This window comes from Megalops cyprinoides, chromosome 13 (genome assembly GCF_013368585.1).
Source record: "Megalops cyprinoides isolate fMegCyp1 chromosome 13, fMegCyp1.pri, whole genome shotgun sequence".
NCBI lineage: Eukaryota > Metazoa > Chordata > Actinopteri > Elopiformes > Megalopidae > Megalops > Megalops cyprinoides.
Window position 1 is genome coordinate 227,501 of NC_050595.1, and position 15,422 is coordinate 242,922.

Consider the following 15,422-nt stretch of genomic DNA (forward strand, 5'->3'; position numbering starts at 1 on the left):
GGACAAGTCCAATGACATCAGAGAGCAGCTGTAATCAAACACACTTCAGCCATCCTGTCTCTGCTCCATTCAATGCAGCACCTGGTGCTCACTGCAGCCTGGAGTGGAGGTGAGGGGGACACCTCTCCACATGGGTCCCCTGTGAGACAGGCAGCAGGACTCAAACACAATCATGCCCAGGTGGCTGGCAAAGGTGATGCCAAAGTCTGATCCTGAGACAGAGGGAGGGAGGCTCTAAGGCATGAAGAGAGAGATAGCATGAAGCATGAAGAGAGAGATAACCCAACACAGGTAGAGAGAGATAACCTAACACAGGTACAGAGATAACCCAACACAGACACAGGGGTAACCCAAGATTCACACAGGACACCAGCACTGAGATTCACACAGGGCACCAGCACTGAGATTCACACAGGATACCAGCACTGAGATTCACACAGGGCACCAGCACTGAGATTCACACAGGATACCAGCGCTGAGATTACCACAGGATACCAGCACTGAGATTCACACAGGGCATCAGTGCTGAGATTCACACAGGGCATCAGTGTGCTGAGAGATTCACACAGGGCATCAGTGCTGAGAGATTCACACAGGATACCAGCACTGAGAGATTCACACAGGATACCAGCACTGAGATTCACACAGGATACCAGCGCTGAGATTACCACAGGATACCAGCACTGAGATTCACACAGGGCATCAGTGCTGAGATTCACACAGGGCATCAGTGTGCTGAGAGATTCACACAGGGCATCAGTGCTGAGAGATTCACACAGGATACCAGCACTGAGAGATTCACACAGGATACCAGCACTGAGATTCACACAGGATACCAGCGCTGAGATTACCACAGGATACCAGCACTGAGATTACCACAGGATACCAGCACTGAGAGATTCACACAGAGCACCAGCACCAGTCTAGTTGACCACTTCAGGTAGAAACATGAAAAACAAGTAATCAGAAAGGATCCCGTGCAATGTTCCTTCGGTTCTGCTGAATACGTAGCAGAGGAAGAGGTAAATGCAGAAGACTCCTCCCATCTGGTTCTCTGTGCTTGCTCCTGTCCACATCACTTATGCAGAGAGGACAGAACAAGGCAGGAAGTGAGCTTCACCACAGTCACCAGTTATCTGCTGAAGGCAGAGGAAGATGACTGAGCTTGGCAGGAAGTGTGAGGTGGAGGCCGAGCTGGCATCAGTGCAGCAGGGTGTGAGTAATGGAACACACTCTCCTCCTCGCTCTTTACAGAGGACAATATCGATCTCTGCTTGCTCCACGCCGTCACTGACCACACAAATCTGTGTCACTCAATTAAAAACAAGCGTAACAACCTGCCCTCTTTTTACCCACGATTCCCAGTAGAAGTAATTTATCTGCAGGATCCTCAGTCAGGAGAAAGTGTGATTGACACCTCTAACCTTCACTGGGACATAATCCTCATCTTTAGAACTCTAAGATCTAATTAATTAATGGAATCTCATTTCCTCAGTAATGCAAGTGGACAGAGCTGAGATGGAAGAGAGAGAGAAGCGAGAAAGAGGGAGCGATGGGGAGAGAAAGAAAGAGAGGGAGAGAGAGAGGAGATACTGTCTGTGGGACCCTATTTACATGATCCAGTCAAACGGAACCAATGAGAGCTGGACAGAGGCAAAGCCCACCCCCCCATTCCCCGCTCGCCCCAGAAACCCAGCACCCCCAGGCCCCTCAATTTTCACCCCAAAACCCCATAAATCACATGACTGTTGCTGTGCTTTAGTGGTTGGGTTCTGTGCTCATATTCAAGTACATTTCACAGTTCCACCTCTGGCCATTGTAATTATACTTTCATGTTTTTACAGCCTGTAAAAACACAGTAAACAAATTTCATGGTGGCTGTTTTCATGACCACCGAGCTGTAACATCTATTCTCGGATAATGAATGTGCCCTTAAATAATTCAAACAAGCAAATTAGAGCACAATTAAAGAGAATCGAACCTCAGCACACTGCAGTGGAAAGCGTGACTGAGTGGCGCTACGGTCAGACTGCACCTGCTGGAGCAGGACACACACCACACCCTGCCACACACACCCCAACACAGACGTGTGTGCATGAGTGTGTGTGAGTGTGTGTCAGTGTGCATGTGTGTGCGAGTGCGTGTGCACGTGTGTGTGTGTATGTGTGTGAGAGTGTGAGTGTGTGTGGGTGTTTATGAGTGTGTGTGTTTGCATGTGTGTGTGTGTTTGTGAGTGCGTGCATGTGTGTGTTTGACACACAAACTCACGCACACACACACACGCACTCGCGCACACATGCACACACTCACTCACACACACATTCACATACACTCATGCACACGCGCACACACACACACACACACACACACGTGCACATGTGCACACATGCACACACTCACAAACACACACACACTCACACACACAAACACACACACACACACACGCAAACACACACACACACACACACACGTGCACACATGCACACACTCACAAACACACACACACTCACACACACAAACACACACACACACACACACACACACACACACACACACACACACGCAAACACACACACACACACACACGTGCACACATGCACGCACTCACAAACACACTCCCCCTGCTTCAGACAGTGCTGTTTCAGATGCACTGATTGAGATTATGGAGCATTTTACAGACTTTAGATAGCCCAATTTATGGATTAAATAACACACTCTGCCCAAATGATGAAAAACCACCAATACCCCAACATGCTGATCAATCTGTCACTCTTATACAAACAAAACTCTTAAACTTAGTGACAGCAGAAATGAAAATACGCGGAGCGCTGGCACAGGGAGGGAACTTTACTTCAGTATGTTTTGGGAATGATACTGATACCACACGGGGTGTTTCTGGCAAACAGCTCGCATTTGGCTCTGACAGATAGAGGAAGAGAGAAGGACTGAAAGACATGAAGGAAGGGGGAAAAGAGAGAAAGGGAAGAGAGTAAAAAATGCAGTAAGAAAGGAAAAAAGAAATGAATGGACAGTAGAAAAAGAAAGAGAAGAAAGGGGAGGCAGAAAGAGAAAGAGACAGAGAATTGAATTTTAACTCTGTCTGACCGGTACAAGGCAAAAACAAATATTACAAATTACAGGTCATACAACAGACTTAGTATCAAGTTAAAACCAGCAAGGGTGACAGTTGGCCACACGAGTAAATTAAAATGCATTAGTGGAAAGCTATCTATCATCCACACAAAGAAGGCTAAGAAATTCAGCAACAGTTCAGAAAGAGAGAGAGAGAGAGAGAGAGAGAGAGAGTGGGAGAGAGAGAGAGAGAGAGAGAGAGAGAGAGAGAGGGAAAGAGAGAGAGGGAGAGGGAGGGAGAGAGAGAGGGAGGAGAAACAGGGAGGAGAAAGAGAGAGAGGGAGAGAGGGAGAGAGAGAGAGAGAGGCACAGAGAGTAAGGGAGAGTGACACTAATAAATTCAAAACAATTATGGAAAAATACTTACAAAATATTTTCAAATATACCTCCCCTCATTTAAAAAAAGATGCTGAAAAATTATAAATTCTTCTGGGAGAGTGAAGCACCGCATCTTTGGCAGCACAGTGTGTACCTGAGAGACAGTCGGCAGGACTTTATAAATGTAAAATATATACATATATACACTGTGTATGTATATATGTACATATATATGCACGTATATATGTGCATGTGTATATACATGTAAAATGTATATTTTAAATATAAAGGAAATACATATTTCCTATTCTTTATTTTTTATCAGTTATCCGGTAATTTTTAAAGGGGGTTAATATTCATTTTGCAGAATTTTGTATTATTTATGTGAAATTGCTTTGGTAATATTGTGTACCAGTGCAGTCACACCAATGATGCTTGTTTGAATTTGAATTTGAGAGAGAGAGGGAAAGAGGGAGATGGAGAGAGAGAGAGGGAGGGGAAAGAGAGAGAGAGAGAGAGAGAGGGAGAGAGAGAGAGAGAGAGAGAGAGAGAGAGAGAGAGAGAGAGAGAGAGAGGGAGGAGAGACAGGGAGGAGAGAGAGAGGGAGAGAGAGAGACAGGCAGGAGAGAGAGGAAGAGAGAGAGAGGGAGACAGGAGAGAGAGAGAGGGAGGAGAGAGAGAGGGAGAGAGGGAGAGGGGGAGACAGGCAGGAGAGAGAGATGGAGGGGAGAGAGCCCTTCCTCGTTGGCATACAGCTCTGCTGGAGAGGACCAATCTGGGGACAGTAATGGAAGAATAAAAAGGGATTTATGTGCTAAAGTGCATATCAAATCTGCAGAATAATGCAATTTTATCAATATATGCTGCCTCCACCCCTCTCTTCACTTTATTATTTGCATTTAGATGACATAATATAATAACTCTCCTCCAAGTGCGTAAGTAAACATTTTTTCTGGCTACACTGTCTCGCTGTCCTGCAGCTTGGAGGAGGTGCTAATTGAAGATAGGAGAGAGCTTTTATGTGGCCAATGACATTCAATTATGTCTACAGGAACACATTAGCAGACTGTCCAGAGAGCATGTCTGCAAGGAGGCAGCGTGAGGGGAGCAGGAAGAGCGGGCAGCGGCTGGGAGAGGCAGGCCAGTCATTCGGACCAGCAGTAATTTGAAGAGGCTGCTGGTAAATACTGCTCTGAATGAAGTGGGAGTAATTGGATGTCTGTGCATTTAACAAGCACTAACTGTCAAAGCCAGTGTGGTCCTCACACGCTCAAAAACCGCGGTATGCCTGCTCAAAAACCGCGTTCCTCACCCTAACAACCGTGGTCCTCACCCTAACAACCGTGTTCCTCAGCCTAACAACCGCGGTCCTCATCCTGACAACCGCGGTCATGCTCACTCTGCTCGTCGTGCCAAATGAAAGTAACAGCTTGCTGTGGGTGTTGAACCATGACCCTCACCATGTACCTGCAATGCCACAAAACACAATTAACCCAGCCAGTTAAAGAGCCAAAACCCTAAACTCCTGCCACCCTAAACCCTCTGACACACCCTGTCACAGCCTGCAAGAAAAACGCTGCTAGTCTGTGATCATTCTCACAGTCTTCCTTTAGACCACTCTTTTTAATCATAAGGATTATGAACATAATCATTGCACTCTCCCTCTACATCTGTGTGCAAACCCGGCCCCACTCGCTCACACAAGTTCCCCTGCAACAGGGAGGGAAACACAGATCCGGTCCACACCGCCGATATAATTTTTCATTCGCATGTTTTGCATTTTGAAACGGGGAAGGAAACCCTGTCTTTGCATTTTACTTTGATCACAGTCTGTTTTAATAAAAGTGCTTGTGACATCTCACATGTGGCTTTGACTTACAACCGAACATTTAGCCCACTTTGTAGAAAATATTGAGATATATATCGTGTATCGCCATTCAGCCTAAAAATACCGAGATATGATTTTTGGTCCACATTGCCCAGCCCTACAAACACCACACCCAACACCGCACCAAGCACCACACAAAATCCTACGCCAAAAACCATACCCAACACCGCACCAAGCACCACACAAAATCCTACGCCAAAAACCATACCCAACACCGCACCAAGCACCACACAAAATCCTACGCCAAAAACCACACCCAACACCGCACCAAGCACCACACAAAATCCTATGCCAAAAACCACACCCAACACTGCATCAAGCACCACACCAAACCCCACCCCAAACACTACACCCCACACCACACCAAACCAACCCCCCCCCCCCCCCCCCCCCCCAGCAGTCACACCCATTTACCATCATCACCCCACAAGTACCTCTACAGCGCTCCCAAACATTCAGCGTGCTGTGCTGTGCCTGCATAAACTCCAGGTGAGCAGGCTTACAGGAGACTACCATGTGACCAGCTGACCAGGACAAATGCAGTTTCACTTCTCTTGAATGGAACAGTCCTTCAACACAAGCTCTCTCCAGAAATCCAAAAATCTACTCTCTCAGGTTCCCTTCCCATTGGCCAAGTTATGCCACTCACCAGCAGGGGGGGCTGTTTCAGTGCAGCAGTGATTGTGCTGTTAGCTGTACGTCTCTCTCCTTTAATGCACCCTCTGCCTGCAGGGAGTCGGGTTGATAGAGGCAGGGTGTCTGCTGGATTAGAAAAGGATTCTCGCTGTCAGGCTGTGTTAAAAACAGCCAGACACTGAAGGGACCCACTACTAGATTATGTAATAGTCATACCCACAGAACTTAACTTCCCATATTATAAAGTCACAGAACACACACAGATTGGTGCACACACACACACACACACACACAGGCACGCATGCACATACTCACACACTGGCAAAGAGCTTGTGCAAGCATCTGTATCTGTAAAATTAAGAACCATCTCTCTCCTGACCCGTAGGCAGTGAAAGGACTACATTAACCAGCCTAAAAGGTGCAGTAATGTCCTGCTTCCACAGGAGATGTTGACTGTCCCAGTCACTCGTTTTCTTTAAATGATCAAACCTAAAGCATGCTGCAGGAAATACCACCAAGATTTCAAAAATGTGTGCATGTTTGTGTGTGTGCATATGTATGCATGCATCTGTGCATGTGTTTGCGTGTGCATGTGTGTGTGAGTGTGTGTGTATGCGTGTATGTGTGTCTGTGTGTGCGCGTGTGTGTGCATGTGTGTGTGGTGTGTGGTGATTGACATAAATCTCTTCCTTATCTCTTTCTTGTCCAATCGATGACAGGATTGATATTTCACATCTGTATGAAAATGACTTTCATCAGCACACAGTATGAGCTGTCAGAAAGTGTACATGAGTCATTGATCCATACTTTAGAGGCATGCAGGGAGCAAAGTGCAGGCAAAAATGTGCAGAGCCAAAATAACTCTGCAAATCTTCCAAGAAACGAGTACCTGTGGAGAGTGCGCTTTAGGGAAAATCAACTTTTGATTCTGATGTGACAAAACTGATTTTCCAATTTGTTTAAAATTGCTTTGCCTTCATGAGGGAGAGAGAGAATGGTGTGACGGAGGCACAGCATGCACCCTTCTCCTCCTCTCTCCGCCTGCAGCTCTCCTGCCTCTCATCTCCACAGCACATCCGTCTCCATAGGAATCACTCTCCACTTCATTTACATGGAAAAGCCGAAACTACACAAATGCTTTCTAAAGCTGAACTTAAATTTCTGCTTTAGCAGCTTAATAATAGCTCTTATTGTCCTCATTGCACCTAACAGTAAACTGAACATATCACAACTATAACAGATCTGCTGCAGAGTATTCCACCCAACCTCCTATTAAAACCCAACACCTTAAACACAGCTGGAAATAGAGGTGAGTAGCTGTAGCCTCTAACTCCTAGTCACTGTATCATTTCAAATCCAACGTGCTGGAGTGCAGAACCAAAACAACAAAAAATGTCTCTTTTGGAGTTCACTGTATATGCGAACCAATCAGATCACTTTACAGATCACTAAAGTGATGACTGAAAGATTATAAACTATAAATCGTTTTAAGACAGGAAGATCTCACGCTGGAGTCCTAAACACTCAAGATGGCAACACCTCGATTCTGAAACAAATCACCTGCCTGTGAAAACCAAAGATAAGACAAAAGTTCATGAGTTAAAAGCACATTCTGTTCACATCAGTCTAGACAGAAAACCATGGAGGTGCCATAATGAGCTTCTCCAGTTAGCTGGATTGATTAGGCCATCGACTGAGACAAAAATCAGCACACAGAACAGACCTGATGGAAACACCACACAGGTCTGCCTAATGACCACAGTGTAATGTAGCAGAGGTGAGGACTTAACCAATCAAGCCCCTTCACTGACATCTCAACCATCCAATCAGAAGTGCAAAGACAGAAGCGGCCATGTATGGTTTACAGGTGCAGACTGCTAACGGCTAATGCTTCTCTTCCACCAGCACAGCATGTCTGTGTCTTATACGTGCATGCTGCCAACAGCCTCTTCTTCTTCACTGTTTTTACCAAGGTTACACTGCTGCTCTGGGCCACACCTCAAACCTGATATCTTACAATGCATTGTGGGATACCATGCTGAGCGCATTGGAACTGGCAGCACAGAGCACCCACCTCTCTGTCGAGCTGCTTGGGTGAGATCACAGTGACGATGTCGCCTTTCTCTGGGTCGATGTAGAACATGTTGGGCGAGGGCTTGTCGGGCGACTGTCTGACGATGATGTAACGCAGAACTGCATTGTCTGTGTTGGGGTCGTCTGCATCAGATGCTGTCATCGTCATCACCGTGGTTCCTGGAGAAAGAGCAAGGGGTGTTAAACCGTACGGTCAGGGAGACAGCAGAACTGAGCTGAAACTCTGACAGAAATCCATCCCTACCCACACGTTCCTGTCTCTGTACACCTTACAGAGAGGGGTCTGTATGATATTAAACTGCATCACACCACAGACATCCGGCTGAGCCCCACCCCTCTCAGGTGTCCTCGGGCATGGCTTGCTGTTCCTCCGAGGGCACACAGGTAGGCCTTGTCTCCCAGTCATGCTGACAGCTCCAGGAATGTCATGACTGAGATGCAAAACATCAATGCGGTGTTTGATGTTTCAGCTGTGATTTATACATTTGTAAAATATAAAGCATTATAATTTGCTTATGGGAAAGACTAAAAAGCATAGGTAGCCATTGCCCAATTATGAAGCACACCTCACAAACAATAATGGCTCTCATGTATCCACCAGCTCAAAGATTCATAGAAATCTCATCAGTTCCAAGTCTGAATGTATGTTATTAAAGTGTACAGAAAATAACTGGACACAGCTTTACATAAGATATTACTCATGAACTTTGGTCATCTCTCTCTTACTCAATCTTTTTTGTAATCTCTGACTCTCCCTGTCTCTTTCTCTGTTACCCTCCTCTTTTACTTCAAATAAACACTAAACACACAAATAACAGGGGGTCCTTCCTCTGTGTTTCCAGTTTACCATCTCTGTCAGAGAGGAGCTCACCTCCCCTGAAGGAGAAGAATTCATTTCCCCTAAAGGAGAAGAATTTATCTCCCCTAATGGAGAAGAGTTCACCTCCCTAAAGGCTACTGCATATTGCGGGGAGAAGATGGAACTCCCAGAAAGCACCGCTTCCTATTGGGTGTTGGGGTGTCAGAACCGAGGAATGGGTGTGTCCTGTCAGCACTCAGACACCTGAGTGACACTTTTCACTGCTTCTGCTGGGCAGAGATGCTAACAGCCGCCTTGCAAAAGGAAAACGCAGCCAGACAGACCCACAGAGCATGTTTGGCTGGGATCACAATCCTCTCACTGAGGAAAATCTCCTTAGATCTGAACAGAGATTAATATTATAATAACTACACCTCAGGCCACGTCCAGGGACACAGACAGCAAGGTGTTGCTTTAACTGTGAGAGCTGAAATAATTGCTGTTCTGCTCTGTGGTAAATGCTCACCTCCACTGAACTCAGTCAGTGGGGCCGAATGAGGGAAACTCAATGCCTGCGGAAGCGTCCGGATCTGACTCATGTTAATTTGCTTGACTCTGACTCTGACTCATGGTTATGGGCTTGACTCTGACTCTGACTCATGTTAATTTGCTTGACTCTGACTCTGACTCATGGTTATGGGCTTGACTCTGACTCTGACTCATGGTTATGGGCTTGACTCTGACTCTGACTCATGTTAATTTGCTTGACTCTGACTCTGACTCATGGTTATGGGCTTGACTCTGACTCTGACTCATGTTAATTTGCTTGACTCTGACTCTGACTCATGGTTATGGGCTTGACTCTGACTCTGTCATGAGAGGGAAGAATTCCAGCCGCAGTGCTCACACATGGAGGGGAAGCCAGCCTCCAGCGAGGAGATCTGAGAGCCACGTCTCCAACTGTATTTTAGCTGTCTGGCTTTGCACTACATTTCCAAACACACCATGCACCGAAAAGCTTGCCAGGGATTTGGCAGGATGTCTGGCATCTTTAAGTGATCAGAGAGCATATTCCTCTGGTTAAGTGCTTCTGCATTCCATGTAATGAAGAGCTCTGACATTGTGTATGTGTGTGTGTGTGTGCGTGTGTGTGTGTGTGTGTGTGTGTGTGTGTGTGTGTGGGAGAGAGAGTCTGAGTGTGTGTGTGTGTGTGTGTGTGTGTGTGTGGGAGAGAGAGTCTGAGTGTGTGTGTGTGTGTGTGTGTGTGCGTGCATGTGAGAGAGAGTCGAAGTCTGAGTGTGTGTGTGTATGTGTGCATGCAGATGTGTGAGAGTCTGAGTCTGAGTGATTGAGTGAGTGTGTGTGTGTGTGTGTGTGCGTGTGTGTGTGTGTGTGTGTGTGTGTGGGAGAGAGAGTCTGAGTGTGTGTGTGTGTGTGTGTGTGTGTGTGTGTGGGAGAGAGAGTCTGAGTGTGTGTGTGTGTGTGTGTGTGTGTGCGTGCATGTGAGAGAGAGTCAAAGTCTGAGTGTGTGTGTGTATGTGTGCATGCAGATGTGTGAGAGTCTGAGTCTGAGTGATTGAGTGAGTGTGTGTGTGTGTGTGTGTGTGTGTGTGTGTGTGTGAGAGTGTTTCTGAATTTGCTCTAATGCAGCCTTTATTAGCTGGAGGAGGGCTGATTTGCAGGATGTGGTCTGAAATGCTTAATAATGCATGTAAGTACTTGAAATATTCCATAAAACATATATGATTTCAATTTTTATATTTCCATTCTCATTTCAACATAGAATTAAGGGCTTTACAGGGCTTTTAAAGGATGCAGGCCTTTCCCCTGTTGGAGGAAGCTGCAGGCTCATGCTCCACCTGCAGGGTGGCTCTCTCTGCAGGACGCCTCTTCCTGCGCCTGCAGCCACCAACGTCCCCATTAAACCAAACAAGCTGCTCTGATTACCACCTGCACTCGTGTGCTCTTGAACCCTGAGTCACGCAGGGTTGCGCAGAGACCTCACGGAACAGCGGTCTGAGCCCTCCAGGGGGTCTGATTCAGGCACTTTCAAGCCCTGTTCTATTTCTGGGAGGTGCATTCTGCTGCAAGTGACCTTACAGCCACCACACACTGAAGACTGTGCTGACCTCACAACAGAACAGCTTCACTCTGATCCTTTGTATATACAGTGTGGTCATGGTGTCATTGAATAGCTGATCTCAGCAAGCTTGTATCATTAGTTTTGAGTATAATACAGATCTCAGAACAGTGTGAAGACTGAAATGACCTCTGCAGACCACACTTGCAACAGGCTGTCTGGTGTGGTGTAGTGTGTTGCGCTTAGGCAATAACACATTAAGAATGCATGTTTATTTTTGTTCTTTCGTTACTGTATTGTTGTGATAGCTTGACATGGTTCCCCTGGGCTCTGGCCTGGTAATTTTATTGATGTTTTAGGGTTTCCTTTGATGTTTGGATATAAGTGGTTGTGGGTGGGACTGGGTTGTCAAGGTTTGGTTAATTGTATAGAGATTGTCTATGAATTCTCCTCCCAAATCTTCATTTGGAACTTGTAACACAGTGCTCAGAGACTACACGCTGTAACACAGCTGCCTAGACACGAAATGCTGTAACACAGCCTCTCAGAGACGACAAGGTATAACGCTGTAACACAGCCTCTCAGAGAGACACACTGTAACACAGCCTCTCAGAGACGACACGCTGTAACACAGCCTCTCAGAGAGACACACTGTAACACAGCCTCTCAGAGACGACAAGGTATAACGCTGTAACACAGCCTCTCAGAGAGACACACTGTAACACAGCCTCTCAGAGACGACACGCTGTAACACAGCCTCTCAGAGAGACACACTGTAACACAGCCTCTCAGAGACGACACGCTGTAACACAGCCTCTCAGAGACGACAAGGTATAACGCTGTAACACAGCCTCTCAGAGAGACACTCTGTAACACAGCCTCTCAGAGACGACAAGGTATAACGCTGTAACACAGCCTCTCAGAGAGACACACTGTAACACAGCCTCTCAGAGACGACACGCTGTAACACAGCCTCTCAGAGAGACACACTGTAACACAGCCTCTCAGAGACGACATGCTGTAACACAGCCTCTCAGAGAGACACACTGTAACACAGCCTCTCAGAGACGACATGCTGTAACGCTGTAATGCTGTAACACAGCCTCTCAGAGAGACACACTGTAACACAGCCTCTCAGAGACGACATGCTGTAACACAGCCTCTCAGAGAGACACACTGTAACACAGCCTCTCAGAGACGACACGCTGTAACACAGCCTCTCAGAGAGACACACTGTAACACAGCCTCTCAGAGACGACACGCTGTAACACAGCCTCTCAGAAAGACACACTGTAACACAGCCTCTCAGAGACGACATGCTGTAACGCTGTAATGCTGTAACACAGCCTCTCAGAGAGACACACTGTAACACAGCCTCTCAGAGACGACATGCTGTAACGCTGTAATGCTGTAACACAGCCTCTCAGAGACGACACGCTGTAACCACTCAGGGAGGACATGTTGTGCTCACACTGAAGCCCACATTGGATGGAGACAGAGCTGCTAAACATGAAATAAAAAAATAGAGAAGCTTACTTAATTTTTCAAACCCTGCCCAGTAATGACATCACCAGTACACCTGACTCATCAGCTGGGATGTGGGAAACTGCTGGGAGATCAGCAGGGCTCTCTGATGCGCTGCACCCTTGAGAGAGCAGCCTGACAGTGATGGTGTTTCCAACACGACACGGGGAGAGAGGGAGACCCATACGTGAGCTGAGACTCATACTGTACACTCAAAGAAACTGTTCCATAAATCCACCCTGCTTATCCTGCTGATGGAGTGAAGTGAGTGAGGCAGAATGTGACAGAGAAAGAGGGAAGGCGAGGAAAGGAAACGGAATGAATACCTCATACGTCCTGCTTTACTGTGTCTTGTGGGGCATTTGGTAGACTTGTGTTTTTGAGTGAAGAGAATAATGGCTTACTGAATGAAAATGAGCTCTGTACATGAATGCACTCTTCAGCCAAGCATGCGTTGTGTTAGCTCCCTGCACTCGCAAGCTCGCCAATGGCACACTATAACAATGCGGTCCACATGTCAGGCAAGCCTTCCGGCCTCCTATAACAATGCGGTCCACATGTCAGGCAAGCCTTCCGGCCTCCTATAACAATGCGGTCCACATGTCAGGCAAGCCTTCCGGCCTCCTATAACAATGCGGTCCACATATCAGGCAAGCCTTCTGGCCTCCATGAAGACTTTATCCACAGGAAAGAGGCCGAGTGAGACGCACGTGTTTTTACACGATTGTGTGATGCAACAGCCTTTCTTGCTACAGCAGGCAAGCAGCACAGATGTTCCTCACTGAACCAACAGCACAGCCATTTTGGAGCAATAGAAGCAGAACTAATTACACAGCAGCCTGGAGATTCCTCTGGGATGCATTTCCATGGTACATTGTGCAAATATCTCTGTGGAACCTCTGTCTCTGTGCCCAGGAAGAAGAGGACACACCTACTGTTTGAAGAAAGGATGTGCTGGAACATGTCAGTACTTACTGTTAGCATTTAACATTAGCACCTAATAGGTGTCAGTAACATAGGCATAACATTATAGGCTTGTTGTTAAATGCAAGGAAGGTACAACATCTTCCATAAACCCAGAAATCCAAAAATGTACAAGCCTTCGCCTGCTGCCTGCTAGACATTTAACTAATGCTGGGTCAATAATAATGAGAACATGTGCAGATACTCTAACACACAATAATCTATACCTAAAAAGGTAAGTACCCATTCTCAAACCCATATACAAATACCAAAATAAAAGCTTAATACCAATAATACTGAACAGCAAAAATATGTATGTATGAATGAATTGGCTCCCACACAGGAGTTAATTTGCCTGAATTATCAGTATGTCTGACAGCACAGCAGTCAAAGGGAAGAGACTGAAAACACGACGCTACACAGAGGAAAGGTTCTAATGTGCACCTTCCCTTTGAGGAGGCTCAGTAACGACAAACCATCTATGATCTTTTCTTAGTACAGCTGCATTAAAACCATTGTGCAAAATGGCCTTCAGACTGACATGCCATACCAATCAAGTCCTCTTTGGAATGTTTTTCATGCCTTCATATGCCAGACTTGTGAGTTTTTGACTAAAGAGAATAACTGAGGATGGATGAAAAGAGATTCCCAGGCCACTGTGATGAAGCACAGTGCACTTTAATGAACTCTAAACTCACTGTCCCAGCTGCACTGAACTAAAGGCCCTTTCAGATCAAACAACATCAAACAGGCCGGCCTTTGCCAGGCCTGAAAAGCCGGCTTTACCCTCTGGTCACCATTCACTGCAGGCTGAGATCATCCAAATCCGCGCCATTCACTCGCCCAGACTTCAGCCCTGCTGTGTATGCTGCACATGTACAAATAATAGTTATTTTCATAAACTTACTATTCCCCCATCGTTGTTTTTATAGACACTGACAGATGCACTGGTGAGTTTGTTCAGTGAATCTCAGTCCCCTCTTTGCTTTAGAATGAAGTGACCCTGTTCAATCCCCCATTCGGAAGCAGTTTCAATCAAGTTCAGCTGAATGAATAAAATGGAAAAGCCTTTCATTAACCACATAATATAGAACAGCATTGCAGTTTCAACCAAAAAAGAGCGGGAATTCAGGAGTCGTTCTCAATAAGCATGGAAAACTAACCCAGCATGACACTTCCTGTGCGTAATACTGCATATCAGAGGAGGTAAAGCAACATGACACACTTCCTCTCTGTACTCATGACAGTTTCTTTCACATTTTGTGTGTTACAAACAGTGGATATCGCAGCAAAAAACAATGACAGAAAATCAGCGGCAGAGTGGCTTGGGAGGAAAGCACACACAGCCTGCCAAACGAGCTTCTGCCAAGCCAGACAGCAGGTGAGGATCTGCAGCTAAGTGAATAAGGCTGTTTATGAAGTACAGCAGCTTTTTATAGCTGTTTGACAAGTAAATCCAGCCAGTTTAGCTCTGTGTTATTGGTTCCATTCACACACACAACATACATTACACACATACAGACACACACACAAAATCTCACACATGCATACGCACATCAATCTTCCTCTTTCTCTCTCTCTCTCTCTCTCTCTCTCTCTCACACACACACACACACACACAGACAAGCCATCTCTTTCTCTCTCTCTCCCCCACCCCCTCTCTCCCCCTTTCTTCCCCCTCCCCTGCCCCCTCTCTTACATTCAAATTCACATCAGCTTTATTAGCATAATAAAAGCTAAATACAAATATACATACTAAACTACACACACACCTGCACTCACACTGCTCACACCACCTCTGTCAGTGCAGTTCTGCAGCAACAGCACAATAGACTGTCCAATCAGACATGACTGTGTAATAGACTGTCCAATCAGACATGACTGTGTAATAGACTGTCTAATCAGACATGACTCCATGGCCCAGAGAACAATTTTTGTCCAAATAACTCTGAAATGGTGACATCTGATATTACTTGATATTACTGATG

At 46.2% G+C, this 15,422-nt stretch overlaps 1 protein-coding gene across 2 annotated transcripts in view; it reads right to left on the bottom strand.

The window, feature by feature from the left end:
- The window catches only part of cdh13 (cadherin 13, H-cadherin (heart)), a 248,374-nt gene that overhangs the window by 82,282 nt on the left and 150,670 nt on the right, over positions 1-15,422 (bottom strand). For both annotated transcript variants that reach the window (XM_036543625.1, XM_036543624.1), the window contains one exon: positions 8,049-8,227. In XM_036543625.1, coding sequence (XP_036399518.1) covers positions 8,049-8,227 — 179 coding nt within the window. The remainder of the gene's footprint in view (positions 1-8,048; positions 8,228-15,422) is intronic.